This window comes from Pseudophryne corroboree, chromosome 7 (genome assembly GCF_028390025.1).
Source record: "Pseudophryne corroboree isolate aPseCor3 chromosome 7, aPseCor3.hap2, whole genome shotgun sequence".
Lineage (NCBI taxonomy): Eukaryota > Metazoa > Chordata > Amphibia > Anura > Myobatrachidae > Pseudophryne > Pseudophryne corroboree.
The window spans coordinates 493,129,491-493,157,050 of NC_086450.1; the positions used below are offsets into that span (position 1 = coordinate 493,129,491).

General features: G+C 46.1%; 1 protein-coding gene and 1 long non-coding RNA gene across 2 annotated transcripts in view; one reads left to right on the top strand and one right to left on the bottom strand.

Annotated features, from left to right (window-relative positions):
* LOC134945726 (uncharacterized) overlaps positions 1–27,560 on the top strand; it is an 889,695-nt gene that overhangs the window by 559,295 nt on the left and 302,840 nt on the right. The window lies entirely within an intron of this gene.
* LOC134943916 (up-regulator of cell proliferation-like) lies at positions 1,282–27,087 on the bottom strand. The gene is made up of 2 exons (XM_063932483.1): positions 26,780–27,087; positions 1,282–5,996 (listed from the first exon to the last, which is right to left on the bottom strand). Exons 1-2 carry the CDS (start codon positions 27,075–27,077, stop codon positions 1,282–1,284), a joined length of 5,013 nt encoding a protein of 1,670 aa, XP_063788553.1. The 5' UTR covers positions 27,078–27,087.

Sequence of the window (27,560 nt, forward strand, 5' to 3'; positions counted from 1 at the left end):
AAAATAAAAAATGAGACAGGATTTGTGATAGAACATGATTTATTTATTGCAATCATAAACATACAATCTAAGTGTGAAATTTGAAAAAAAACTTTAAGAGGCTGAACTACAATGGAGTTCCAAAATGGAGGGGACACTTTCCAAATGTGCTCATGTGATTTGGCCAGGATCACCTACTGGATCTGTCTCTCCTGTATATTAAATGCTGCAATCTACGTACTGTAGAATTCTGAAGTCCAATCCCTTTAATGCGGTACAGTGCAAGTTGTTAACACTGGGCAATCATTACCATCCTGATCCGTTTCCTCCAGTAGATGTAGGCCTGCTTCTCTTGCTCTCTAGCTGTGGGACTGCACATTTCACCATGCACCACTCTGGCATCGCTGCTGGAAACCTCTAGTAAGGTGTCTACCCCTGCCATAGTGTGACAATACAGAACACTTCTTTCTGTCACAGAGTATATTGAAGGATGGGGACACAGATTTCAAGATAGGACACAAAAAGTTTATGAAGCCTGGAGTAGGTGGAGAATATGTACATAGTGTAATCCCTTTTTTTTATTTATTTATGTAATTCCCTATAACCAGTAATACAATATGTCCTTAAAACAATATACATACACAGGTGTGTGATTTCAGTAGAAGCTTATTACTGTGTGCTGAACATCACTTGGGGTTGTTTTTTAACTTTTAAAATATAAGCCAGTCATTCCCAACCACGGTCCTCAAGGCACACCAACAGTGCTGGTTTTCGTGATATCCAGGCTGCAGCACAGATGGTTAAATCAAAATAACTGAGCTACTAATTAAGTCACCTGTGCTGAAGCCTGGATATCACTGAAACCTGCACTGTTAGTGTGCCTTGAGGACCGTGGTTGGGAATGCCTGATATAAGCTCTCACGAGCAGGGCCCTTCTCTTGTTTCTCCCCTCCCCTTAGGTCCACTATCTCAGCCAATTGGTATACACTATAACTAGTCTATGGCTACACATGTAATTATGCAAATATGTTCTTTTGATATATTGTTTACCCCATTTTGTATCTTTGCTCTGACTCAAAATAAATGGAAATAATATTATTTAGGGGGGCGTTTAGGATAGGGGCTGCTATGCAATGCGTTTGACTGGAAAATCCTAGGACATCTCTATTTTGAAATGCTTGAATTGTTCTATAATGATGTCTAATTATTTATATTTAGGAATGTTAATATTTGCTGAATATCCCATCTGTTTCTAGTTATGCTCATGGTTTGAATGATTAAACCAATGTAACCTTTGTGTTCTCACTTGATAGTAAAAGCTGCCTCTAGACTTTCTAAAGCTTGTTCTATTGTTGTTCTCTTCCAGTCATTAGGTAATACAGCCGGCTTTGCATCATATGTTACAGCAAATGCTTTGTTGAACTGCACAAAAATGTATTTCCAGTAATCTGAGGAATTTATGGTGGCATCGGGTTGGATGAGCCAGTCTGGGTAATAGGTACGATACTCTTTGTATGGGTGCCAATTCCAGTCTGTGTCTGAATTTTGAAATCGAGCATTTGATACAACAGCAGTAGAACATATGTCAGTAATCAATGTTTTATCTTCAATCCACCTGTACTTTCCCAATCCCTGAGGTCTGTGGACAGATGCGGAATGCTGCGTGTGATCACCTCCTACATTCTCACAAGGGACTTTACAGAATGGACACTGATGTCCGCATCCGATCACCTTCTTACACAGCTCATCCTGAGGCTTCAGTGAGACCCTGGATAGTACAGTCTCAATGTCCAGTGATTCCACTTCTAAAAGGATGTTTTCCTCTATGGTGGAGAGATAGGACAGAATGTCCTCAGAGAACTGCCCGACATCTGCTGTACTGTGGAAAGTGACCACCTGCATCTCATTCTGGGAAATAACTAATTCTTCCATAAATAATTCACAAAAATGCTCTAAAAAATCTGAAATATTGGATATATTTAAACATTCTTTAATTTTAAGGATGTATTGGATTTTTTCAGTGATCACACACAAACATTTTACCTGTAGATGATTAAGAGCTGATGGACTCTTGTATTTTACGGCAATGTACTGAAATATCCAGTCTTTTAAAAATCTCTCATATGAATTAATGTATTTGACATAAGCTTGGAATGAGTTTTCCTCTAGTAGCTCCTCCAGCAGAACTCTCTGGAAATTACTTCTGCTGCTAAACATTGTACTATCAGGACTGTTTAGTATCTCATCCATGATTTCCTTCCCGAGATGCCTCAGAATATACTCAGTTAGTGCCGGCCTCAGGCACAGCTCACAGAATTTCTTGGCTCTGTTCCGACACTCATCTTTCTCATGAAATATACTCTCAAATGTAGAAAAATATTGAGGTTTTAGCTTTCCTAGGGAGATTTTGGGGTCATTTTCTTGGATAAAGGTATCATGCATCTTCTGGAATTTCTGAGATGCTCTTCCAAAGATGAGAAGCTTAATGTCCAGCTCAAACCTTGAGGAAAAATGAACCTTTTTAGAATTTTTTTCCCCAAGTTCTTCATTGATCTTACGTAGTAATTCCTGGCAGTAAGTGTCATTATAGTCTTCAAAGGATGTTACTTTCTCTGTGACATATTTGTCACATAGATCTAACAAGGATGTAGCAAGATCAGCGACCTTATCAGAATATTCTGGACTAATATAAAATTTATTACGTGTTGGTTTTAACCAAGTTACATTAATGTACTTTGCATCCATTTGAAATAATTTTTGTCTATAATCATCTAAAGTCATCACTTTAGAAAGTTCTTCGTTTATGTCACCACTTTTTGCACGCATGTCATTTTTCAGAAGCTGAAACATTGATTGGCCGACATTACGTTTCTGTAATTCTTCCAACTGTAAGTCAGACAGCGTTTTCTCCCACATTGCTTCAAATTCTCGTTTTGCTTCCATGTCCCCCAGCTTACAGTTCCTCTCTCTGCTGCGTCTCAGGAGATCTGTGATTTTTGCTTCAATCAGCTCCTGAGATGTTTTCTGAATATTCTGTATCTTAAATTTACCTTTCTGAATAGAAACAGCTTCATTGACCTTGCCTAGTGCATTCCTTTCTAGATCTTTTTTTAAGAACTTTACACTCATGAAGAAATCTTCTCTGTATCGCTCTATAAGATGAACATTGTCAGATCTGTTGTCAAAATATTTTTCAAGTAATTCCAACATTTTTGTTTCTTCATCATGTAGCAGCTGTTGGAGAGCGTCCCTATACTGAGCGCAGGTTTCTGTATCCAACCTATCACCAGACTGATTCCTAATACTGGTCTCTGTGCTCATCACACAGCTGTGGACAGATTTGGTGAATTCCCATTCCCACTGAGAGTATTGTGCAGCCAGCTTGTTATAGGCTTCTGCTACCAGACTGTTCCTAAAGCTGAAGATAAACTTCTCGTGTTTAACTGCACTCCAAAGACTTTTTATCCATGTAATAAACTCAGGGATCCGGCATTGCTTGTGATCAGACCGATGGGATTTGAAGAATTCAAACAAATACTTTTTTAGTTCATGAACATTCTCACTGTAACCAAAATTTACCGGAGCCATCGGTGGGACACCCAGCCACAGTCCAGGAATGTACCAGTTGTGTCTCTCTAGGTCATAGTCCATCACATCACTGAAAGATGTAATTCCAATTTTCTTCTCCATTTTTGCTGCAACGTTTGTCATTTCATTTAATTGTTCCAGAAGTTTCTTCCTGTCCCTCATGTTCTTCTGATGAGCGGACACATCGCTCACGTTCTGATGTACAAACTGGCAGTTGGTTTTCTTCCCAATTTCTTTCATCCTAAGAAATGCATGGACCACGATCTGTAGAATATCTTTCATCTCTACAGTATTTTCCATGGCCATATTGACTATGGTGATGTCACTTAGCCCAACCACTAGTGTGGCCAGCTCATTGTCATGTTCATAACTGCCCTCCAGAGAGGCCAACTCAGGAGCTTTCAGCCCTTCTGTGTCAATCACCAGAATGAAGTCACAGCCCAGCTCCTCTTGGAAGGTCTCTTTCACATTAATTAGGGTCATGAAGGCTCCTCGTGTGCATCGCCCACTGGCTACCGGGAACTGTAACCCAAACATGGTGTTCAGAAGGGTGGATTTCCCCGTGCTCTGTACTCCCAGCACAGTTATTACTCTCATTCTACAGTGTCCTCCCGTCTTGGTGTCCAGCTCTGTCAGGACATCAGTTATCCACTGCAGGGGGATGTTGGAGGCATCTCCATCAATCAGCTCCAACGGGAATCCATCCAAAAGAAGATCAGCAGCAATTCCTGGGAGTTTTGTAAATTGTTTTTGGGTTTTGGAAATACATTTCTCTTTAACCATTGCACATTCAGCCTCATAAACCTGCCCCAGCTCACGTATGAAATGTTCAACCCCTAATGAGCTGTCAGAGATTTTCTGATCCAGCTGTTTTAGTTGTTCTACATTATTTGATTTATTGTTACATTTCTCTTTATAGTCAGACTGCAGGGTAGAAATATTATTTCTAGCAACTGAATCCAGCTCAAATTTCATCCATTTCAAAAAATAATGTTTTTCTGCTTGAGACAAATGTGTAATTGCATTAATAAATAAAAAGATGCCATCAGAAATATTATGTTGGTTCTGTTCCTTATGTAGGGAATGTAGTTCCTGTATAAGATCACTTTTATATTCCTGTGCATTTTTCCCACCTTGTTTCGTCATTCTGCAAAGTTCTTTTTCTATTTTTGACAATTGTTTCCACAGATCTCCCTGTAATTTCAGAGTTTCTTTCTTGTACTTCTCTACATCACTTATTACAGAGGTAATGTGCCTGGCAGAGACTTGTGCATTCTGACATGCAGCCGCGTTCTCATCTACACAGATATAATCTCCTTGGATCTCATCTTTAATACTAACCAAACTTTTTTTGGGACAGTTAATCAGAAGGCTCTCAATGGTGTTTTGTATTTGTTTTACAAATGCTGCATAATTAGCTGTTCTGCTCTTTACTATGATATTTGTTTTAGTAATGTTTAGCGGTGACATTAGACTGTTGATGTGATTCACAGTCTCTGTAGTTACTGTTTTCCCGGGACTTGGAGTAAGGATGAGATAATACTCAGTGTCTGTGTTACTGCAGCTGGATAACAGTCTGTATTCTCTATCACTGATATTCTCAATAAACACAAAAACAGCCGATGAGACTCGTGTCAGAAACGTGAACTGTTCCCAGCTGGACGCCAGGTCACCACGTAGGTTGGTCACTGCGATTGGCTCTGGGAAGACATCAGACTTACCATTAGGAAAATACCAGGAAATTTCCACAAGTCCATCAGATATTTTCCTCTCACTGTTTCCTCCCTCCATATCTTCATATATGAAGAAGTTGTGATGTTGTTGTGGTGGATTAAGGACTTGATTCAGGATTTTAGATTTGGATAGTTTGTTTTTCCCCAGTTTCACAAAGGAGAAGATCGGCATGGGAATATTCACAACATTCTCTTCTCTGAACCCTTTACTGTCAGCCAATGACTGAGGTCTCCATCTCTTCACAATGTCCCTCATTGCCCACAGCATGAAGGTGCATTCTGGGCCACCACCAGCAGGGAGCAGCAGAGGGACGGCAAACTGGCACATGGACATTTTTGATACAATCTCTTGCTGTAGAAAACTCTCTGAGCAATGCAGGACAGCGCACACCACATCCAGGGGGTGGATACACGAAGATGAAACGTCCTCTGTTTCGCACACCAATAGATCAAACATTTCATTGTCATTTGGTTCCAGCTTAGGTGGGAGTTTGTCTAACCAAGTGTTTATTGCAGTTCTATTCAGGGCCATGAGCTTCCTTAGAAAGTTCCAGGGAATATCTGTTATGTTCTGAGGCTGAGCCTCCTGCAGGTTCTCAGACCCAATCTCTAGAACATCCCTTAGGGTCAGCTTAGACACAGTTGGGTGGTGTATATTTACATTCTCCAGAAATTCTTTAAAAGTCTTTGTTTTGTCTGTTAAAACAAATTTCCATGTTATATTAATATTTTTCTTAAACAAACTTAACTTTAAGTAACTACATTTGTTTCTACTCTAAATAAATGTACCTCATCATTTTCAACTATAGTAGTTTATTTATATTGGCCCTAGAAACAATCGACTCACAGATGTAGCCATGTTCATCTATCCTCCATGTGGTGTGTAGTATGAAAAACGAGTGGCATGACGTTTGCATGCGCCTTGTTGCTGCGTGGTGTATTCAATCACAGTGTAATTAATTGAGTCTCCGTCAGTTGCAATACTGGTGTTCGTCCACTAGGTGGTATATATACTAAAATAGGATTTTGAAGACCACTTTATGATTCTCCAAAAAAAATCGATTGAAATCAATTCCTTTTGAGTTTCTAAAACTTTTGCAAAAATCCCTATTTACTAAAAATATCGATTTTTGCATTTGAATTTCAAATCGAATTTGATGTGGATTCTTGTTTGGAAAGGATTTTAAATTTAATTTATGAAATCCCTTCCAAAATCGAACCTCAAATCCACATTAAAATCTCTAGCAAAATCGAATGCAAAAATCGAACATAACTTCCTCATTGCTTCCTATTGATCCAAATGTATCACATGCACACTAATTAAAGGGGAAGCTCTGTCTTTACACTGTTTTATACATGAAAAAAAATGAATCATCATTTAGGTTATTTTTTATTTTTTTACAATTCTTACATCTGAAATAGTTGACAATATGCCACATACACCACATTCTCACGACAGGAGAAGGTATCAGCGGCTAATGCCAAACAAACCCAAAGAAGCCAAGTGCGTCAGGGTGGGGGCCGTGTACCCAGTGTACCTCGCAAAAAGAGATTTAACAACGGTAAGTTCTTACCATAAATCTAGTTTTCTGCAGCGGGGTACACTGGGTTCCACCGGGAAAACATCGAAGATGTCCTAAAGCAGTTCCTCATGGGAGGGGATGCACTGTAGCGGGCACAAAAACCCGGCGTCAAAAGGAAGCATCCTGGGAGGCGGATGTATCAATGGCATAGAACCTTATGAACGTGTTCACTGAGGACCACGTAGCCACCTTGCACAATTGTTCAAGGGTCGCACCACGTCGGCTTGCCCAAGAAGGTCCAATAGACAGAGTGGAATGGGCATTGATAGTAGCAGGAACTGGACGACCAGCCTGTACATAAGCATGTGCAATCACCATTCTAATCCATCTGGCCAGGGTCTGCTTGTGAGCAGGCCAGCCATGTTTGTGAAAACCAAACAGTACAAAGAGAGAATCAGACTTCCTCATGGAAGCTGTCCTCTTCACATATATATATATATATATATATATATATATACATACAGTGGCGGTTCTTGCCACGGGCAAGCAGGACTTTTGCCCGGGGTGCCGCCTTCCGGAGGGCGCTGGCGCCATCCGGAGGGCGCCGCACCGTGGCAAGATCCGCCACTGCTGCCCGCTGTGTCCCCCGTCCGCTGCCCGCTGCCGTCCCCGTCGTCTCCTGTGTCGTCTCCTGTGAAGGGAACTAGACGCTATGCGTCTAGTTTCCCTTCGTGGAGAGTAACTGCTGAGCGGTGCGCGATGACATCATCGCGCACCGCACAGCAAAGGTCCTCTCCACGAAGGGAACTAGACGCATAGCGTCTAGTTTCTCTTCGTGGAGAGGACCTTTTGCTGTGCGGTGCGCGATGACGTCATCGCGCACCGCTCAGCATTCAAGCGGCGCTTTCAATGTACAGGGGGCGTGACTCACCACGCCCCCTGTATTAGGCCACGCCCCTTCCCTGCTCGGGGCGCTCTGCGCCCTTGAACCGGCCCTGTATACATATATATATACGGAGAGCCCATACCACATCCAAAGACCGCTCTCTGGAAGACAATTCAGGAGAGACAATGGCCGGAACCACAATCTCCTGATTAAGGTGGAAAGAATACACCACCTTAGGTAGGTACCCAAGACGCGTTCTAAGAACCACCCAGTCACGGTGAAAAATTAGATAGGGGGACCTACAAGACAAGGCACCCAAATCCGACACCCGTCTAGCAGAGGCAATAGCCAGTAGAAACAATACCTTAAGAGAAAGCCACTTAAGGTCTGCTGATTTAAGAGGCTCAAACGGAGACTCTTGTAATACCTCCAGAACCAAGACTAATCCCAAGGAGCCACTGGTGGGACCGTAAGGAGGTTGAATCCGTAACACACCCTGAGTGAATGTATGAACATCAGGTAGAATCGCAATTTTTCTCTGAAACCAAACCGACAAGGCAGAAATATGAACCTTGATGGAGGCCAGACAAAGGCCCAAGTCCCTGTTGCAGAAAGGTCAAAAGTTTGGCAGTACTAAACTTGTAAGTGTCATGATTGTTAGATGTGCACCAAGCAAAGTAAGAATTCCAGACCCTATAATAAATCCGGGCAGAAGCCGGTTTCCGGGCCTTCAACATAGTCTGAATGACCGCCTCAGAAAAACCATTGGCCCTCAGGACCGTAGCTTCAAGAGCCACGCCATCAAAGCCAACCGGGCCAAATCCTGATATACACAAGGGCCCTGAACGAGGAGATCTGGGCGCTGAAGTAGAAGGGTCCGCTCGATTGAGAGACCCTGTAGGTCTGAGAACCAATGCCGTCTGGGCCACGCTGGGGTAATCAGAAGTAGGAGTCCTTCTTGCTTGAATTAACTTATTACCCTGGGCAGAAGTGACACTGCAGGGAACACGTAGGGCAGCTGAAAGTTCCATGGAATTGCCAGTGCATCCACGAACGCTGCTTGAGGATCCCTTGTTCTTGCTCCGAAGACCGGAATCTTGTGATTGTGTTGAGATGCCATCAGGTCCACATCTGGGTGGCCCCACTTGTCCACTCGCGGAACCATGGTCAAACCAAAAGGTAAAAAGCCCGAAATTGATAATGGAGGTTGCCCACAGCAAATCTCAGGTACTGCTGATGCGACATTGCAATGGGAATATGCAGGTAAGCATCCTGCATGTCCAGGGAGACCATATAATCCCCAGACTCCGAGGCCAGAACAATAGAGCGAAGAGTTTCCATACGAAACTTGGAGACTCACAGATTTGTTCAAGTACTTGATGTTGAGAATGAGGCGAGAGGACCCATTTGGTTTCAGGACTAGGAACAGCGGTGAATAGTACCCCTTGCCTCTCTGAGCCAAAGGCACCTGTACTACTACTCCTGTGTCCAGGAAGGACTGTACCACCGAAGAGTTTTTGCCTTCACCTGATTCGAAGGGATCTCTCTCAGGCAAAATCGATGAGGGGGACGATTCTTGAAGAATATGGCGTAACCTCGAGTGACGACTTCCCGTACCCAGGTGTCGGAAGTGGTCTTCAACCATTCCTGGGTAAACCCTAGAAGTCAGCCTCACACCCTGGGATCCCCGCCCCGTCATGCAGCAGGCTTGTCAGTTTTGGAAGCAGGCTGACGGGCAGCCCAGGCCCGTTTAGGCTTGGACTTAGTGGTTTTGGAAGTGCGAGCCTGACCTTTTGCTTTACCTGAAAGACGAAAGGAGCGAAGGGAAGTACTCTTAACCTTCGGCACCGAAGGAGCAGTACTAGGTAGACACGCTGTTTAAGCAGAAGCCAAGTCAACCACTATTTTGTTGAGGTCTTCTCCAAAAAGAATATCTCCCTTAAAAGGGAGCACCTCTAGGGTTTTCTTAGAATCCAGATCCACAGACCAAGACCGTAACCATAGAATCCGGAGATCCAAAATGGACGTAGTAGAAGCCTTGGCCGCCAGAATACCTGTGTCGGAAGCCGCCTCCTTAATGTAATGAGAGGCTGCAGCAATATACGAGAGATATTGGGGTATATGCAATTCACGGCGAATCGCAGCAAATTATCGCCGTTTGTAATTCGACACAATTCGACAGGTGAATTCCGGCAGGTGGCTGCCGGAATTCACCGTATTCAATGAAAAACGGATTCGACAGTCCCGCGGGTGCAAAACGGCTGATTTGCCGGATTTTGCAGCGAATTAAAAAAACGGGAAAAAACGGGAAAAACAGAAAAAAGATGGCGTGGGGTCCCCCCTCCAAAGCATAACCAGCCTCGGGCTCTGCGGGCTGGTCCTGGTTCTAAAAATGCGGGGAAAAAATTGACAGGGGATCTCCCGTATTTTTAAAACCAGCACCGGGCTCTGCGCCTGGTGCAAAAAATATGGGGGACAAAAAGAGTAGGGGTCCCCCGTATTTTTTACACCAGCATAGGGCTCCACTAGCTGGACAGATAATGCCACAGCCGGGGGTCACTTTTATACAGTGCCCTGCGGCCGTGGCATTAAATATCCAACTAGTCACCCCTGGCCGGGGTACCCTGGGGGAGTGGGGATCCCTTCAATCAAGGGGTTCCCCCCCCCAGCCACCCAAGGGCCAGGGGTGAAGCCCGAGGCTGTCCCCCCCCATCCAAGGGCTACGGATGGGAGGCTGATAGCCTTGAGAAAAATGTCTGAATATTGTTTTTTCCAGTAGTACTACAAGTCCCAGCAAGCCTCCCCCGCAAGCTGGTACTTGGAGAACCACAAGTACCAGCATGCAGGAGAAAAACGGGCCTGCTGGTACCTGTAGTACTACTGGGGAAAAAATACCCAAATAAAAACAGGACACACACACCGTGACTTGTACAACTTTATTACATACTGCCGACACACACATACTTACCTATGTTGACACGCCGACTGCCACAGTCTCCGACGATCCGAGGGTACCTGTGAAAAAATTATACTCACCTTCCTGCGTCCAGAGATACATCCATGTCCAGAGTATAATCCATGTACTTGGCAAAAAAACAAAACGCAAGGACCCGTGCCAGCGGACTGAAAGGGGTCCCATATTGACACGAGACCCCTTTCCCCGAATGAGCCGGGACCCCACGTGACTTCTGTCACTGAGGTCCCTTCAGCCAATCAGGAAGCGCTACTACGTGGCGCTCACCTGATTGGCTGTGCGCTGTCTGTGATGTGACAGCGCATCGCACAGCTCTCTCCATTACTTGCAATGGTGGGAACTTAGCCATCAGCGGGGGGGTTACCCGCGGTCAGCCGCTGACCGGCGGGTGACCCCACCGCTAGCCGCAAAGTTCCCACCATTAAATATAATGGAGAGGCTTTGCGATGCGCTGTCTGAGCTCAGACGCGCAGAGCCAATCAGCAGAGTGCAAGGACGTTGCACTCGCTGATTGGCTGAAGAGACCTTTCAGTGACAGCTGTCACGGAGAGGTCTCTGCATTCGGGGAAAGGGGTCTCATGTGTCAACATGGGACCCCTTTCAGTCCGCTGGCACGGGTCTTTGCGTTTTTTTATTTTGCCAAGTACCTGGATTATACTCTGGACGTGGATTTATCTCTGGATCCTGGATCAGGTGAGTATAATTATCTTTTATTTTCAGGTATCCGTGGATTCTACTTGGAGAAGAGGACCGACTGCTTCGTGTCAACATAGGTAAGTATGTGTGTAATAAAGTTGTACTTGTCACGGTGTGTGTGTCCTGTTTTTATTTGGGTATTTTTTTTCCAGTAGTACTACAGGTACCAGCGGGCCCGTTTTTCTCCCGCATGCTGGTACTTGTGGTTCTCCAAGTACCAGCTTGCGGGGGAGGTTTGCTGGGACTTGTAGTACTACTGAATAAAACAATATTCAGACATTTTTCTCAAGGCTATCAGCCTCCCATCCGCAGCCCTCGGATGGGGGGGGACAGCATCGGGCTTCACCCCTGGCCCTTGGGTGGCTGGGGGGTGGGACCCCTTGATTGAAGGGGTCCCCACTTCCCCAGGGTACCCCGGCCAGGGGTGACTAGTTAGATATTTAATGCCACGGCCGCAGGGCACTGTGTAAAAGTGACCCCCGGCTGTGGCATTATCTGTCCAGCTAGAGGAGCCCGATGCTGGTGTGAAAAATACGGGGGACCCCTACTCTTTTTGTCCCCCGTATTTTTTGCACCAGCACCAGGCGCAGAGCCCGGTGCTGGTTTTAAAAATACGGGGGATCCCCTGTCAAATTTTCCCCCGCATTTTTAGAACCAGCTCGAAGAGCCCGAGGCTGGTTATGCTTTGGAGGGCGGACCCCACGCCATTTTTTCCCTTGATTTTACCGTTCCAGCTATAAAAAAAAATAAAAAAAAAATATATATATTTTTAAAAATATATAAATAATACTTGTGCAACCAAAAAAAAACAAACCAAGTACCTAATCCCTTCTAATATAAATAGATATGCTATTCCCCCCAAAAAAACCACCAAAAAAAACAGGTTTTAAATTTTTTTTTATTGGTTTCACCCTCCAAAGTGTGGCGGATTGAAAATACTGTCTAAAAGCACTGTTGTCGAATTTCCAAACTTGAATTGAATACACTTTGGTCGAATTGCAGCACTTGTATCATTGCAGAAAAGTCAAATTTGACAAAAGTCGAATTTCAAAAGGTTGAATTTTGAAAGTCCGTTTTTTGAACGGAAAGCACTGAATTGCATTGACGAATTTTTTTTTTTTGGGCGAAAAAATCCCGAAATTCGACAATTTCGAGAATTCGACCGCAATTGCATATACCCCATTGTCTAGCATTATCAGAAAAGTTGGAAGGAAGCTCCGCTTCTACCTACTGAGCCCACACTTCAATAGCCTCTGCAGACCATATTGCTGCAATAGTGGGCCGATGCGCAGCACCTACTAGGGTGTAAATCACTTTTAAGCAACCCTCCACACGCTTATCCGTCGGTTCTTTCAGAGAAGTGATGGTAGTTACAGGTAGAGCTGAGGAAAACCATAGCCACGCCACCTGCGAATCCACAGGCGGGGGTGTTTTATAATTTTTACTTAGCTCCGCAGCGCGGGGATATCGAGCCAGCATTTTCTTGTGAGGTGTGGATTTCTTTCACGGATTTTCCCAGGATTCCTGACGTATGTCAACTAAATGGTCACAGTGAGGTAAAACTTGGTTTAACAAACCTTCTGACGTTTAAATCTGTCCGGTTTCTTAGAGGTAGCATCAGGTTCTGGGTCGTCAGTAATTTGGAGAATTAGCCTGATAGCCTCCAATAAGTCAGGAACTAGTGCCGTAACTAGGCATTTTAGCGCTGTGTGCAAGAAACGATAGTGGCGCCCCCCCCCCCCCCCCAATGTAAGACAGGGGCAGTGCGCGCCGTAGGCGCGCAAAAAAATTATAGGGGCGTGGCTTAATGGGGAAGGCGCATGGCCACAAAATAATAGCAATTCATACTACGGTGCACAGTAGTCTACATTATTCAAATTACGCTGCACCGTAGCGCCACTACACCAGGTAGAGCCCCTTTTATACATTACAATAGACAGCGTCCCCCTTTTTACACATTACAGCAGCCAGTCCCCCTTTTTACACATTGCGGCAGCCAGTCCCCCTTTTTACACATTGCAGCAGCCAGGCCCCCTTTTTACACATTGCGGCAGCCAGGACCCCATTTTACACATTGCGGCAGCCAGGCCCCCTTTTTACACATTGCGGCATCCAGGCCCCCTTTTTACACATTACGGCAGCCAGTCCCCCTTTTTACACATTGCGGCAGCCAGTCCCCCTTTTTACACATTGCGGCAGCCAGTCTCCTTTTTACACATTGCGGCAGCCAGTCCCCCTTTTTACACATTGCGGCATCCAGGCCCCCTTTTTACACATTACGGCAGCCAGTCCCCCTTTTTACACATTGCGGCATCCAGGCCCCCTTTTTGCATATTACGGCAGCCAGTCCCCATTTTTACACATTGCGGCAGCCAGTCCCCCTCTTTACACATTGCGGCATCCAGTCCCCCTTTTTACACATTGCGGCAGCCAGTCCCCCTTTTTACACATTGCGGCAGCCAGTCCCCATTTTTACACATTGTGACAGCCAGGCCCCCTTTTTACACATTGCGGCATCCAGTCCCCCTTTTTACACATTGCGGCAGCCAGTCCCCATTTTTACACATTGCGGCATCCAGGACCCCTTTTTACACATTGCGGCATCCAGGACCCCTTTTTACACATTGCGGCAGCCAGGCCCCATTTTTACACATTGCGGCATCCAGGACCCCTTTTTACACATTGCGGCATCCAGGACCCCTTTTTACACATTGCGGCAGCCAGGCCTCCTTTTTACACATTGCGGCAGCCGGGACCCCATTTTACACATTGCGGCAGCCGGGACCCCTCTTTACACATTGCGGCATCCAGTCTCCCTTTTTACACATTGCGGCAGCCAGTCCCCATTTTTACACATTGCGGCATCCAGGACCCCTTTTTACACATTGCGGCAGCCAGGCCTCCTTTTTACACATTGCGGCAGCCGGGACCCCATTTTACACATTGCGGCAGCCGGGACCCCTTTTTACACATTGCGGCAGCCGGGACCCCATTTTACACATTGCGGCAGACGAGACCCCATTTTACACATTGCGGCAGACGAGACCCCATTTTACACATTGCGGCAGACGGTGAGAGAGAGAGAGAGAGAGAAAGAGAGAGAGAGGGAGGGAGGGAGGGAGGATATACTTACCTTCTCCCCGCTGACAGGCTCCTCGTGCAGCTTCCTCTCGGTGCAGGCTGTGTGAGGTGAGGAGGAGGAGGAGGGAGGGGGATCAGGGAGCCGCAGCAGCGCTATTTGATTGGTAGTAAGCGCCGCTGCAGCATCCCCCTCTCCTCCTGTATTGGTTGCCTGGCGCTGCTGTGGATGCTGGGGAACCGCATCCCAGCATCCTTAGCAGCGCCGGGCAGCCAATACAGGAGGAGAGGGGGATGCTGCAGCGGCGCTTACTACCAATCAAATAGCGCTGCTGCGGCTCCCTGATCCCCCTCCCTCCTCCTCCTTCTCTCCACTCCCCGGCGCTGGTCCTCTTCTCCCTACACAGCGGGGCGCACGGCGCAGACTTCGGCGGCATGTAATGAGTCAATTTGACTCATTACATGCCGCTGGCCGTTGCGCCCTCAGGGCAACTGCGCTGTGTGCCAAGCCCCCTTGGCACACACGTAGTTACGGCCCAGTCAGGAACATCCATCTGTGAGACAGATTCCCCATCAGAAGTATCTGGATCAGTGTCTGAGGGGTCAGTATACACGCCATCCTCATCAGACGAGGTGTCTCGGACATTGGGAGATTGTGAGGAAGCAATGGCCCGCTTAGAGGACACCTTGGCCTTAGGCAGGCGAGGGTTAGATTTCTGTTTTGTCAGTGAGTGGTTCAATTGCTGTAATTGAGTGGACAGGTGATCTGCCCATGGCGGATTAACCATCAGAACAATATGCGTTTGTACCGGCACGTGAGGTCCCATAGGGGGCGTAAATATAGTTACCAGCATACTTAATAACGTGGAGAAAGTAGCCCAAGGTGGATCATTATGATCCCTGTTGCTATGGTCCCACTGAGGGGTAAGGAACCCCCAGAATCTGAACCCTCTGCTGCTATCTTTTCCTCTAACGTGTCTGCAGTGTCACCACCACGCAATGTGGGATCATCCACAGCTCCGTCGCCCCTTGTAGCTGACATACCCAGTACAGTATCAGCAGCTAAATATATGACAAGAACGCCCTGTGCAGTGCATCAGCACAAACAGAGGATTCAGGAGGTATACAGTGACTGAAAATCACAGAGAAAGATACACAGGAAGTATATCCTGTGAAACACCTATATTAAATAATAGCCCTGACGCACCTGGCCCCCTCAGGGTACAGAATATAGGGATAGCAATCTGAGTGAGATACACGAAATGGAGGTCACACAGCAGCTATATGCACATACACAGAGTCACATTGTACAATGCAGAAATTATGACATGCAATAAAACTGCACTGGACTAGCAATACAAAATAATATTAAGTACAGCTATACAATCAATATATATATCAATGCACAGTAAATACTGGATGTATATCACAGGGTACTTGTACTACATAACCCTGACTAAATGCACCGTTTCTTAACTAACACTGTTAACAGACATGTAGAATACTAAAGTGTCCTGTAAAATGCACAGCGCTGACATGCAGGCGGCTTTACAGAGGAGGTTTTGTCCAAACAGTCCCAGGATCAGCTCAGCATGTAAAAATTAGAGATGAGCGGGTTCGGTTTCTTTGAATCCGAACCCGCACGAACTTCACTTTTTTTTCCACGGGTCCGAGCGACTCGGATCTTCCCGCCTTGCTCGGTTAACCCGAGCGCGCCCGAACGTCATCATGACGCTGTCGGATTCTCGCGAGACTCGGATTCTATATAAGGAGCCGCGCGTCGCCGCCATTTTCACACGTGCATTGAGATTGATAGGGAGAGGACGTGGCTGGCGTCCTCTCCATTAGAATAGATAGATAGAGAGAGATTGTGCAGACTGCAGAGTCGCAGACAGAGTTAGTTTACCACAGTCAGTGACCAGTGCAGTTGTTTGTTTTACTAGTTAACTTTTATTTAATATAATATATCCGTTCTCTCTGCTATATCCGTTCTCTGCCTGAAAAAAAAAACGATACACAGCACAGTCAGTCACACAGTGTGACTCAGTCTGTGTGCACTCAGCTCAGCCCAGTGTGCTGCACAGTCATCAATGTATAAAAGCTTATAATTAATTGTGGGGGAGACTGGGGAGCACTGCAGGTTGTTAGCAGGAGCCAGGAGTACATAAAATATTATATTAATTAACAGTGCACACTTTTGCTGCAGGAGTGGTGACCAGTGCCTGACCACCAGTATAGTATTGTTGTATACTACTATCTCTTTAAATATCAACCAGTCTATATTAGCAGCAGACACAGTACAGTGCGGTAGTTCACGGCTGTGGCTACCTCTGTGTCGGCACTCTGCAGGCAGTCCGTCCAACCAGAATTGTATTATTATATACCACCTAACCGTGGTTTTTTTTTCATTCTTTATACCGTCATAGTGTCATACTAATTGTTACGAGTATACTACTATCTCTTTATCAACCAGTGTACAGTGCGGTAGTTCACGGCTGTGGCTACCTCTGTGCACTGTCGGCACTCTGCAGGCAGTCCGTCCAACCAGAATTGTATTATTTATTATATACCACCTAACCGTGGTTTTTTTTTCATTCTTTATACCGTCATAGTGTCATACTAATTGTTACGAGTATACTACTATCTCTTTATCAACCAGTGTACAGTGCGGTAGTTCACGGCTGTGGCTACCTCTGTGTCGGCACACGGCAGGCAGTCCGTCCGACCAGAATTGTATTATTATATACCACCTAACCGTGGTTTTTTTTTCATTCTTTATACCGTCATAGTGTCATACTAATTGTTACGAGTATACTACTATCTCTTTATCAACCAGTGTACAGTGCGGTAGTTCACGGCTGTGGCTACCTCTGTGTCGGCACTCGGCAGGCAGTCCGTCCGACCAGAATTGTATTATTATATACCACCTAACCGTGGGTTTTTTTTCATTCTTTATACCGTCATAGTGTCATACTAATTGTTACGAGTATACTACTATCTCTTTATCAACCAGTGTACAGTGCGGTAGTTCACGGCTGTGGCTACCTCTGTGTCGGCACACGGCAGGCAGTCCGTCCGACCAGAATTGTATTATTATATACCACCTAACCGTGGGTTTTTTTTCATTCTTTATACCGTCATAGTGTCATACTAATTGTTACGAGTATACTACTATCTCTTTATCAACCAGTGTACAGTGCGGTAGTTCACGGCTGTGGCTACCTCTGTGTCGGCACACGGCAGGCAGTCCGTCCGACCAGAATTGTATTATTATATACCACCTAACCGTGGGTTTTTTTTCATTCTTTATACCGTCATAGTGTCATACTAATTGTTACGAGTATACTACTATCTCTTTATCAACCAGTGTACAGTGCGGTAGTTCACGGCTGTGGCTACCTCTGTGTCGGCACACGGCAGGCAGTCCGTCCGACCAGAATTGTATTATTATATACCACCTAACCGTGGTTTTTTTTTCATTCTTTATACCGTCATAGTGTCATACTAATTGTTACGAGTATACTACTATCTCTTTATCAACCAGTGTACAGTGCGGTAGTTCACGGCTGTGGCTACCTCTGTGTCGGCACTCGGCAGGCAGTCCGTCCGACCAGAATTGTATTATTATATACCACCTAACCGTGGGTTTTTTTTCATTCTTTATACCGTCATAGTGTCATACTAATTGTTACGAGTATACTACTATCTCTTTATCAACCAGTGTACAGTGCGGTTTTTTTATACCGTGGTTTTTTTATACCGTGGTTTTTTTATACCGTGGTTTTTTTATACCGTGGTTTTTTTATACCGTGGTTTTTTTTATACCGTGGTTTTTTTATACCGTGGTTTTTTTATACCGTGGTTTTTTTATACCACCTAACCGTGGCAGTCCGTCCATAATTGTATATATAGTATACTAGTATCCAATCCATCCATCTCCATTGTTTACCTGAGGTGCCTTTTAGTTCTGCCTATAAAATATGGAGAACAAAAAAGTTGAGGTTCCAAAATTAGGGAAAGATCAAGATCCACTTCCACCTCGTGCTGAAGCTGCTGCCACTAGTCATGGCCGAGACGATGAAATGCCAGCAACGTCGTCTGCCAAGGCCGATGCCCAATGTCATAGTACAGAGCATGTCAAATCCAAAACACCAAATATCAGAAAAAAAAGGACTCCAAAACATAAAATAAAATCGTCGGAGGAGAAGCGTAAACTTGCCAATATGCCATTTACCACACGGAGTGGCAAGGAACGGCTGAGGCCCTGGCCTATGTTCATGGCTACTGGTTCAGCTTCACATGAGGATGGAAGCACTCAGCCTCTCGCTAGAAAAATGAAACGACTCAAGCTGGCAAAAGCACAGCAAAGAACTGTGCGTTCTTCGAAATCCCAAATCCACAAGGAGAGTCCAATTGTGTCGGTTGCGATGCCTGACCTTCCCAACACTGGACGTGAAGAGCATGCGCCTTCCACCATTTGCACGCCCCCTGCAAGTGCTGGAAGGAGCAGCCGCAGTCCAGTTCCTGATAGTGAGATTGAAGATGTCAGTGTTGAAGTCCACCAGGATGAGGAGGATATGGGTGTTGCTGGCGCTGGGGAGGAAATTGACCAGGAGGATTCTGATGGTGAGGTGGTTTGTTTAAGTCAGGCACCCGGGGAGACACCTGTTGTCCGTGGGAGGAATATGGCCGTTGACATGCCAGGTGAAAATACCAAAAAAATCAGCTCATCGGTGTGGAGGTATTTCACCAGAAATGCGGACAACAGGTGTCAAGCCGTGTGTTCCCTTTGTCAAGCTGTAATAAGTAGGGGTAAGGACGTTAACCACCTCGGAACATCCTCCCTTATACGTCACCTGCAGCGCATTCATAATAAGTCAGTGACAAGTTCAAAAACTTTGGGTGACAGCGGAAGCACTCCACTGACCAGTAAATCCCTTCCTCTTGTAACCAAGCTCACGCAAACCACCCCACCAACTCCCTCAGTGTCAATTTCCTCCTTCCCCAGGAATGCCAATAGTCCTGCAGGCCATGTCACTGGCAATTCTGACGATTCCTCTCCTGCCTGGGATTCCTCCGATGCATCCTTGCGTGTAACGCCTACTGCTGCTGGCGCTGCTGTTGTTGCTGCTGGGAGTCGATGGTCATCCCAGAGGGGAAGTCGTAAGACCACTTTTACTACTTCCACCAAGCAATTGACTGTCCAACAGTCATTTGCGAGGAAGATTAAATATCACAGCAGTCATCCTACTGCAAAGCGGATAACTGAGGCCTTGACATCCTGGGTGGTGAGAAACGTGGTTCCGGTATCCATCATTACTGCAGAGCCAACTAGAGACTTGTTGGAGGTACTGTGTCCCCGGTACCAAATACCATCTAGGTTCCATTTCTCTAGGGTTGCGATACCGAAAATGTACACAGACCTCAGAAAAAGAGTCACCAGTGTCCTAAAAAATGCAGCTGTACCCAATGTCCACTTAACCACGGACATGTGGACAAGTGGAGCAGGGCAGGGTCAGGACTATATGACTGTGACAGCCCACTGGGTAGATGTATGGACTCCCGCCGCAAGAACAGCAGCGGCGGCACCAGTAGCAGCATCTCGCAAACGCCAACTAGTTCCTCGGCAGGCTACGCTTTGTATCACCGGTTTCCAGAATACGCACACAGCTGAAAACCTCTTACGGCAACTGAGGAAGATCATCGCGGAATGGCTTACCCCAATTGGACTCTCCTGTGGATTTGTGGCATCGGACAACGCCAGCAATATTGTGCGTGCATTACATCTGGGCAAATTCCAGCACGTCCCATGTTTTGCACATACCTTGAATTTGGTGGTGCAGAATTTTTTAAAAAACGACAGGGGCGTGCAAGAGATGCTGGCGGTGGCCAGAAAAATTGCGGGACACTTTCGGCGTACAGGCAGCACGTACAGAAGACTGGAGCACCACCAAAAACGCCTGAACCTGCCCTGCCATCATCTGAAGCAGGAGGTGGTAACGAGGTGGAATTCAACCCTCTATATGCTTCAGAGGTTGGAGGAGCAGCAAAAGGCCATTCAAGCCTATACAACTGACCACGATATAGGAGGTGGAATGCACCTGTCTCAAGCGCAGTGGAGAATGATTTCAACGTTGTGCAAAGTTCTGATGCCCTTTGAACTTGCCACACGTGAAGTCAGTTCAGACACTGCCAGCCTGAGTCAGGTCATTCCCCTCATCAGGCTTTTGCAGAAGAAGCTGGAGACATTGAAGGAGGAGCTAAGACAGAGCGATTCTGCTAGGCATGTGGGACTTGTGGATGGAGCCCTTAATTCGCTTAACAAGGATTCACGGGTGGTCAATCTGTTGAAATCAGAGCACTACATTTTGGCCACCGTGCTCGATCCTAGATTTAAAACCTACCTTGGATCTCTCTTTCCGGCGCACACAAGTCTGCTGGGTTTCAAAGACCTGCTGGTGAGAAAATTGTCAAGTCAAGCGGAACGCGACCTGTCAACATCTCCTCCTTCACATTCTCCCGCAACTGGGGGTGCGAGGAAAAGGCTCAGAATTCCGAGCCCACCCGCTGGCGGTGATGCAGGGCAGTCTGGAGCGACTGCTGATGCTGACATCTGGTCCGGACTGAAGGACCTGACAACCATTACGGACATGTCGTCTACTGTCACTGCATATGATTCTATCACCATTGATAGAATGGTGGAGGATTATATGAGTGACCGCATCCAAGTAGGCACGTCACACAGTCCGTACTTATACTGGCAGGAAAAAGAGGCAATTTGGAGGCCCTTGCACAAACTGGCTTTATTCTACCTAAGTTGCCCTCCCACAAGTGTGTACTCCGAAAGAGTGTTTAGTGCCGCCGCTCACCTTGTCAGCAATCGGCGTACGAGGTTACATCCAGAAAATGTGGAGAAGATGATGTTCATTAAAATGAATTATAATCAATTCCTCCGCGGAGACATTGACCAGCAGCAATTGCCTCCACAAAGTACACAGGGAGCTGACATGGTGGATTCCAGTGGGGACGAATTGATAATCTGTGAGGAGGGGGATGTACACGGTGATATATCGGAGGATGATGATGAGGTGGACATCTTGCCTCTGTAGAGCCAGTTTGTGCAAGGAGAGATTAATTGCTTCTTTTTGGGTGGGGGTCCAAACCAACCCGTCATTTCAGTCACAGTCGTGTGGCAGACCCTGTCACTGAAATGATGGGTTGGTTAAAGTGTGCATGTCCTGTTTATACAACATAAGGGTGGGTGGGAAGGGCCCAAGGACAATTCCATCTTGCACCTCTTTTTTCTTTTATTTTTCTTTGCGTCATGTGCTGTTTGGGGAGGGTTTTTTGGAAGGGACATCCTGCGTGACACTGCAGTGCCACTCCTAGATGGGCCCGGTGTTTGTGTCGGCCACTAGGGTCGCTTATCTTTCTCACACAGTCAGCTACCTCATTGCGCCTCTTTTTTTCTGTGCGTCATGTGCTGTTTGGGGAGGGTTTTTTGGAAGGGACATCCTGCGTGACACTGCAGTGCCACTCCTAGATGGGCCCGGTGTTTGTGTCGGCCACTAGGGTCGCTTATCTTTCTCACACAGTCAACTACCTCATTGCGCCTCTTTTTTTCTGTGCGTCATGTGCTGTTTGGGGAGGGTTTTTTGGAAGGGACATCCTGCGTGACACTGCAGTGCCACTCCTAGATGGGCCCGGTGTTTGTGTCGGCCACTAGGGTCGCTAATCTTACTCACACAGCTACCTCATTGCGCCTCTTTTTTTCTTTGCGTCATGTGCTGTTTGGGGAGGGTTTTTTGGAAGGGACATCCTGCGTGACACTGCAGTGCCACTCCTAGATGGGCCCGGTGTTTGTGTCGGCCACTAGGGTCGCTTATCTTTCTCACACAGTCAGCTACCTCATTGCGCCTCTTTTTTTCTTTGCGTCATGTGCTGTTTGGGGAGGGTTTTTTGGAAGGGACATCCTGCGTGACACTGCAGTGCCACTCCTAGATGGGCCCGGTGTTTGTGTCGGCCACTAGGGTCGCTTATCTTTCTCACACAGTCAGCTACCTCATTGCGCCTCTTTTTTTCTTTGCGTCATGTGCTGTTTGGGGAGGGTTTTTTGGAAGGGACATCCTGCGTGACACTGCAGTGCCACTCCTAGATGGGCCCGGTGTTTGTGTCGGCCACTAGGGTCGCTTATCTTTCTCACACAGTCAGCTACCTCATTGCGCCTCTTTTTTTCTTTGCGTCATGTGCTGTTTGGGGAGGGTTTTTTGGAAGGGACATCCTGCGTGACACTGCAGTGCCACTCCTAGATGGGCCCGGTGTTTGTGTCGGCCACTAGGGTCGCTTATCTTTCTCACACAGTCAGCTACCTCATTGCGCCTCTTTTTTTCTTTGCGTCATGTGCTGTTTGGGGAGGGTTTTTTGGAAGGGACATCCTGCGTGACACTGCAGTGCCACTCCTAAATGGGCCCGGTGTTTGTGTCGGCCACTACGGTCGCTAATCTTACTCACACAGCTACCTCATTGCGCCTCTTTTTTTCTTTGCGTCATGTGCTGTTTGGGGAGGGTTTTTTGGAAGGGACATCCTGCGTGACACTGCAGTGCCACTCCTAGATGGGCCCGGTGTTTGTGTCGGCCACTAGGGTCGCTTATCTTACTCACACAGCGACCTCGGTGCAAATTTTAGGACTAAAAATAATATTGTGAGGTGTGATGTGTTCAGAATAGGCTGAAAATGAGTGGAAATTATGTTTTTTGAGGTTAATATACTTTGGGATTAAAATTACCCCCAAATTCTATGATTTAAGCTGTTTTTTAGGGTTTTTTGAAAAAAACACCCGAATCCAAAACACACCCGAATCCGACAAAAAAAATTCGGTGAGGTTTTGCCAAAACGCGGTCGAACCCAAAACACGGCCGCGGAACCGAACCCAAAACCAAAACACAAAACCCGAAAAATTTCCGGCGCTCATCTCTAGTAAAAATGGCGCCCAAACGCTGACAGAGAGAGAGAGAGAGAGAGAGAGAGATGCAGCTCCAGGGTGGGAACATTTACTCTAAATGGCACCCAGGGGCTGGGGGAGGGGCTACAGGTCAAAGCCTTATCCCCTTGCTGGACTTCATCACCGGGTACTGTGGGCCCTATAAAAAAGTTTTTTAGTAAAACCGACCTGTACCCCTGCCCTGGTGGTCTAGTGGGGGTCCCTGTACTGCCACAGTGTCCACGCCAGCGCACGCGGCCCGACTCCCACTGGCCGCATCGGATTGCGGTTTCCAGCGGGTCCCGCCTAGGGGACCCTCTTACCTCCTCCCTAAGTGCGGCCATGAAGATCCTGGATAGCTGCGGTGGTGTGTGTGCCTGACTGAAGAAAACCGGAGCCTCCGCTGTAAGTGCCCGGCAACTAAGACACGGGAGTATACAGCGCTGCTGGGGAAGGTGATGGAGCTGCAGCAGGAGATGTCAGAGTGACATCTAAGACTAAGAGTGTCTCTGCTGCAGCCCTTGAAGTCTTCAAAATTCACTTATAAAAGCTCTTCTGAGGGTTGCTGTAGCAGCCTTCCTGTTGTATGCCTGCACTGCATGGCACCAACTACAAAACTGAGGTCCTGTGCACGGAGGCGGGGTTATAGAGGAGGCGGCGCTATGCATCCTGGGAACAGTCAAAGCTTTTAGCCTGTTGGTGCCTCGGATCAAGATCCTACTCTACACCCAAACGTTATTCCCTGTGGAACCCAGTGTACCCCGCTGCAGAAATACTGGTTGCAGGCAGCGAGCTCCCCAAGACTGGATTTGGGGTTTGCTTCAATCAAGTGTGGGAGCATGCAAGCATTGCCAGGGACGGCCCAAAATAATTGGGTTTCCAGCCGTTGGATGCACAATGAAGGATATTTAGCCCCTTACAGCGTGACCCAACATGCAAGATCAAACTCTGGGTCTGATGATGAATGGTAGCAGTAGGAATTTAGCTCCTGTCTACTCCAGTTATACTGAGAGGAGACCATAATGGCATGGTAGGAAATCAAACTCTTTAACAATCTTGGCTGTGATAAAGTTCCCATTTGCTCTGGAATCTAAGAAAGGCCATAAGTGGCTTTGAAGACTTGTTCAACAGTAAGTAGACTTCAACTGAAAACTGTGATGAGGTATCTTAATTTGGGGTGTATTGTACTGAGCCCCTTGATCAGTTCGGCTTTTCTCATTTCACGAATGCTTGGGACAATTGGCGAGAAGGTGTCCCGGCTCCCTGCAATACAGGCAGGCTTGAACCTCTTTCTCGCTACTAAGGAGAGAGACAGGGCTCTCTAATTTAAAAGGGCTCTCAAGGAGGCACAAGAGGAAATGAGAAATGGGGGCCAATCTGTTGTTGGAGCAACAGTAGTGTTCCTTTTCTTGAGCTCTCTTGCTATGGCAAAGATCCTCTTTGATGTAGGGGGATATAAAGTCATCAAAGTATTCCAGTATATATCTTGTGTAACACTGAGCGGAGCACCAAAAGCAGTATTGTATCTGTGCAAAATGACTCCTGTCTGTCAGTGAAAACCCCACTAAAGTAATACCAAATAAGCTCTGCCACCTCCAAACGACCCCAAGATGGCAGCGCTCATTTTACCTCAGATGTTAATAAAAACATCTTTGGAAGCCCCTATTGAAGAAGGTTCTTCCCTCAGTAGTTCCCGACTCACTGGAGTATTATTATAGAATATCGGAATGAGGAGTGGATAGTCCTATCATAATCGCAAGAAGAGAGAAATAGCTATGACTACAGGCAGGCTGTCCTTGGGTCCAGCAGTGGGTTAGTGACCAGTATACATGGTAAAAAAAAAATGAATCCCAGTATCCAAAAAATTTAAGGAAAAAGTAGAACTCTGCCAGCAATCCATGCGGGCAGCCATGGCTACTATGTGCTCAGTAGCATCTCTATCCGCCCACAGAAATGGAGTTTTCAGAGAAAACACCTAGCAAACTAAAATAAAACAATAAAATATGTAACAATATTTATGTAAGTGATGTCTGTGGTTACTAGTGACTATGAGGAGAGAAAAGTTACTCACTTTCCGGTAAGTGTTGGGACACATCAGCCAGTGCTGGGAACCTGGGCACCATGTTCTCTAGAAGGTGGAGGAACATCTCACAGGCTGGTTCTCCATTCTGTAGTATGATGTTTATCAGCTTCTCAGCTCTCTCTGCTGGGGTCACAGCCTCGTACTGATCTATGTAATCCTGGAGAGTAATAAGGTGGAGAGAGTCCAGCTCATCACACAAACCGTCCACGTTCTCCTCAAACACCTCCATTAATTTCCATCTCAGCTGTTTAATAGTCCGTGAAGCTTCTCTGATAGGAACCAGTTTTTTCTGAGGTTCACAGTCTGAAAAGAAGTATAAACACTGCAATCAGCCTACTTACATAAAATGACTTACCTGCATTGAATAAATTAATGTAATAAAGGGAAGATATTCGTTGTCATTTGTAGTGTGTACAGTTTATTGTGATTTTTTCCCCCCATATTTATCATAATAGCTGACAAAAATTGTGCTGATCAATCACTGTAATTATAAATCACTGGGAATGATTCAGAGGTGGCTCTGCTGTAGCCTTGTTGCCAGGGTTGCGGATGGGATACCATGCAAATGCGATTATCATCCTTCCTCTGGTGTAGTAGCCTGCGTCTCAGTGTGCAAGGACTGAGACACTCACTTTCTGCATCTCTGTACGCTGCTATACCACCGGTGATTCCATACATGCCACCATCTGTGCACGCCATCAACGCTTGCACATGTCGTATGGCGGGTGCAGTTTCTCCAGATGACTATGGCCTCTGGGGCTCCAACTGTGCGTTTTGGAACTAAGCCAATTCACGGACAATATGCAGTACTCTCATAACACGGCCATGAGATGGTCTTTTTTTGCATTCACTTCAAGCCACCTCCCAGTCATCTCCCATCTCATTTCTGATACCGTGTGATCACAGCAGCCTCTTTGTACATGGAGTCTGTATAACACATGCGCTATAGGGGTTATGTGAATATTCCCGCACATGTGTATTTACAGATTATCACTCAGTTACGTGAATATCCCCGCCCATTGCCTCTGAAGACCTTTAGGAATCATCAAGGATTGTGTAGGTGTCCATTATTAATGAATCTTATGGTAACACAGCACATATCCCATTATCTGACCCTTGATTGTATTAGATGCGATTCTGTATCACTGTAGTAAATCCGCCACAGGACTATAATAGTATGTGCCTCAGAAACCAGTGACCATACAGTATTTATAGAATGTGATGTCTGTGGCTACTAAACCTGAGAGAAGTTACTCACTTTCTGGTAAGTGTTGGGACACATCAGCCAATGCCGGGAACCTGAGAACCATGTTCTCTAGATGGTGGAGGAACATCTCACAGGCCGGTTCTCCATTCTGTAGTATGAGGTTTATCAGCTTCTCAATTCTCTCTGCTGGGGTCACAGCCTCATACAGATCTGTATACTCCTGGGGAGTAATGAGGTGGAGAGAGTCCAGCTCATCACACAAACCGTCCACGTTCTCCTCATACACTTCTCCTAATTTCCACCTCAGATGTATAATAGTCTTCAATGCTTCTCTGATAGAATCTGTCATTTTCCGTGATTCACCATCTGAAAGTTTAAATATAGTGATTTGTCTAATTACATAGATTAATTTAAATGTCTTGGTTTATGAATAAAAGGATGTAATACAAGGTAGTTATTTATGGGGGAAGTATTTAACATGTCAACAGTCAGAGTAAAGTCGAACAGAGACTACCCACGTGGAAATAATGTTAATTAGAGCATTCTACCTGTTTCGGCATTCTAACTTTAAACATGATAAAAGGCCCTAAGTGGATACTGTTACCAGGCAGTGTAGGGACTGCCGATAATCAGAGAAGCCGTGAAGGGGCCCGGTGGCTTACCATGTATTTGCAAATATATGCAACAAACATCTCTGAACTTCTATTACCACAGAGTTTTCAAGTAATGTTGCAAGTACTATTTAGTGTGCAGTGGGATACCAGGAGGGAAAAAGCCCCCTCTTTCTGTTTTCTTGTCTTTAAATAATCCTATGTTGACAATCTGACTTTCG

Bases quoted from the DNA above. Each gene is read 5' to 3' on its own strand.
- LOC134943916 (XM_063932483.1), bottom strand. From the start codon at position 27,077: ATGACAGATTCTATCAGAGAAGCATTGAAGACTATTATACATCTGAGG. The intron at 5,997-26,779 runs GTGAGTAACTTC...TTGTTTTAACAG, and splicing joins GTCCCAACACTTACCAGAAA to ACAAAACAAAGACTTTTAAA.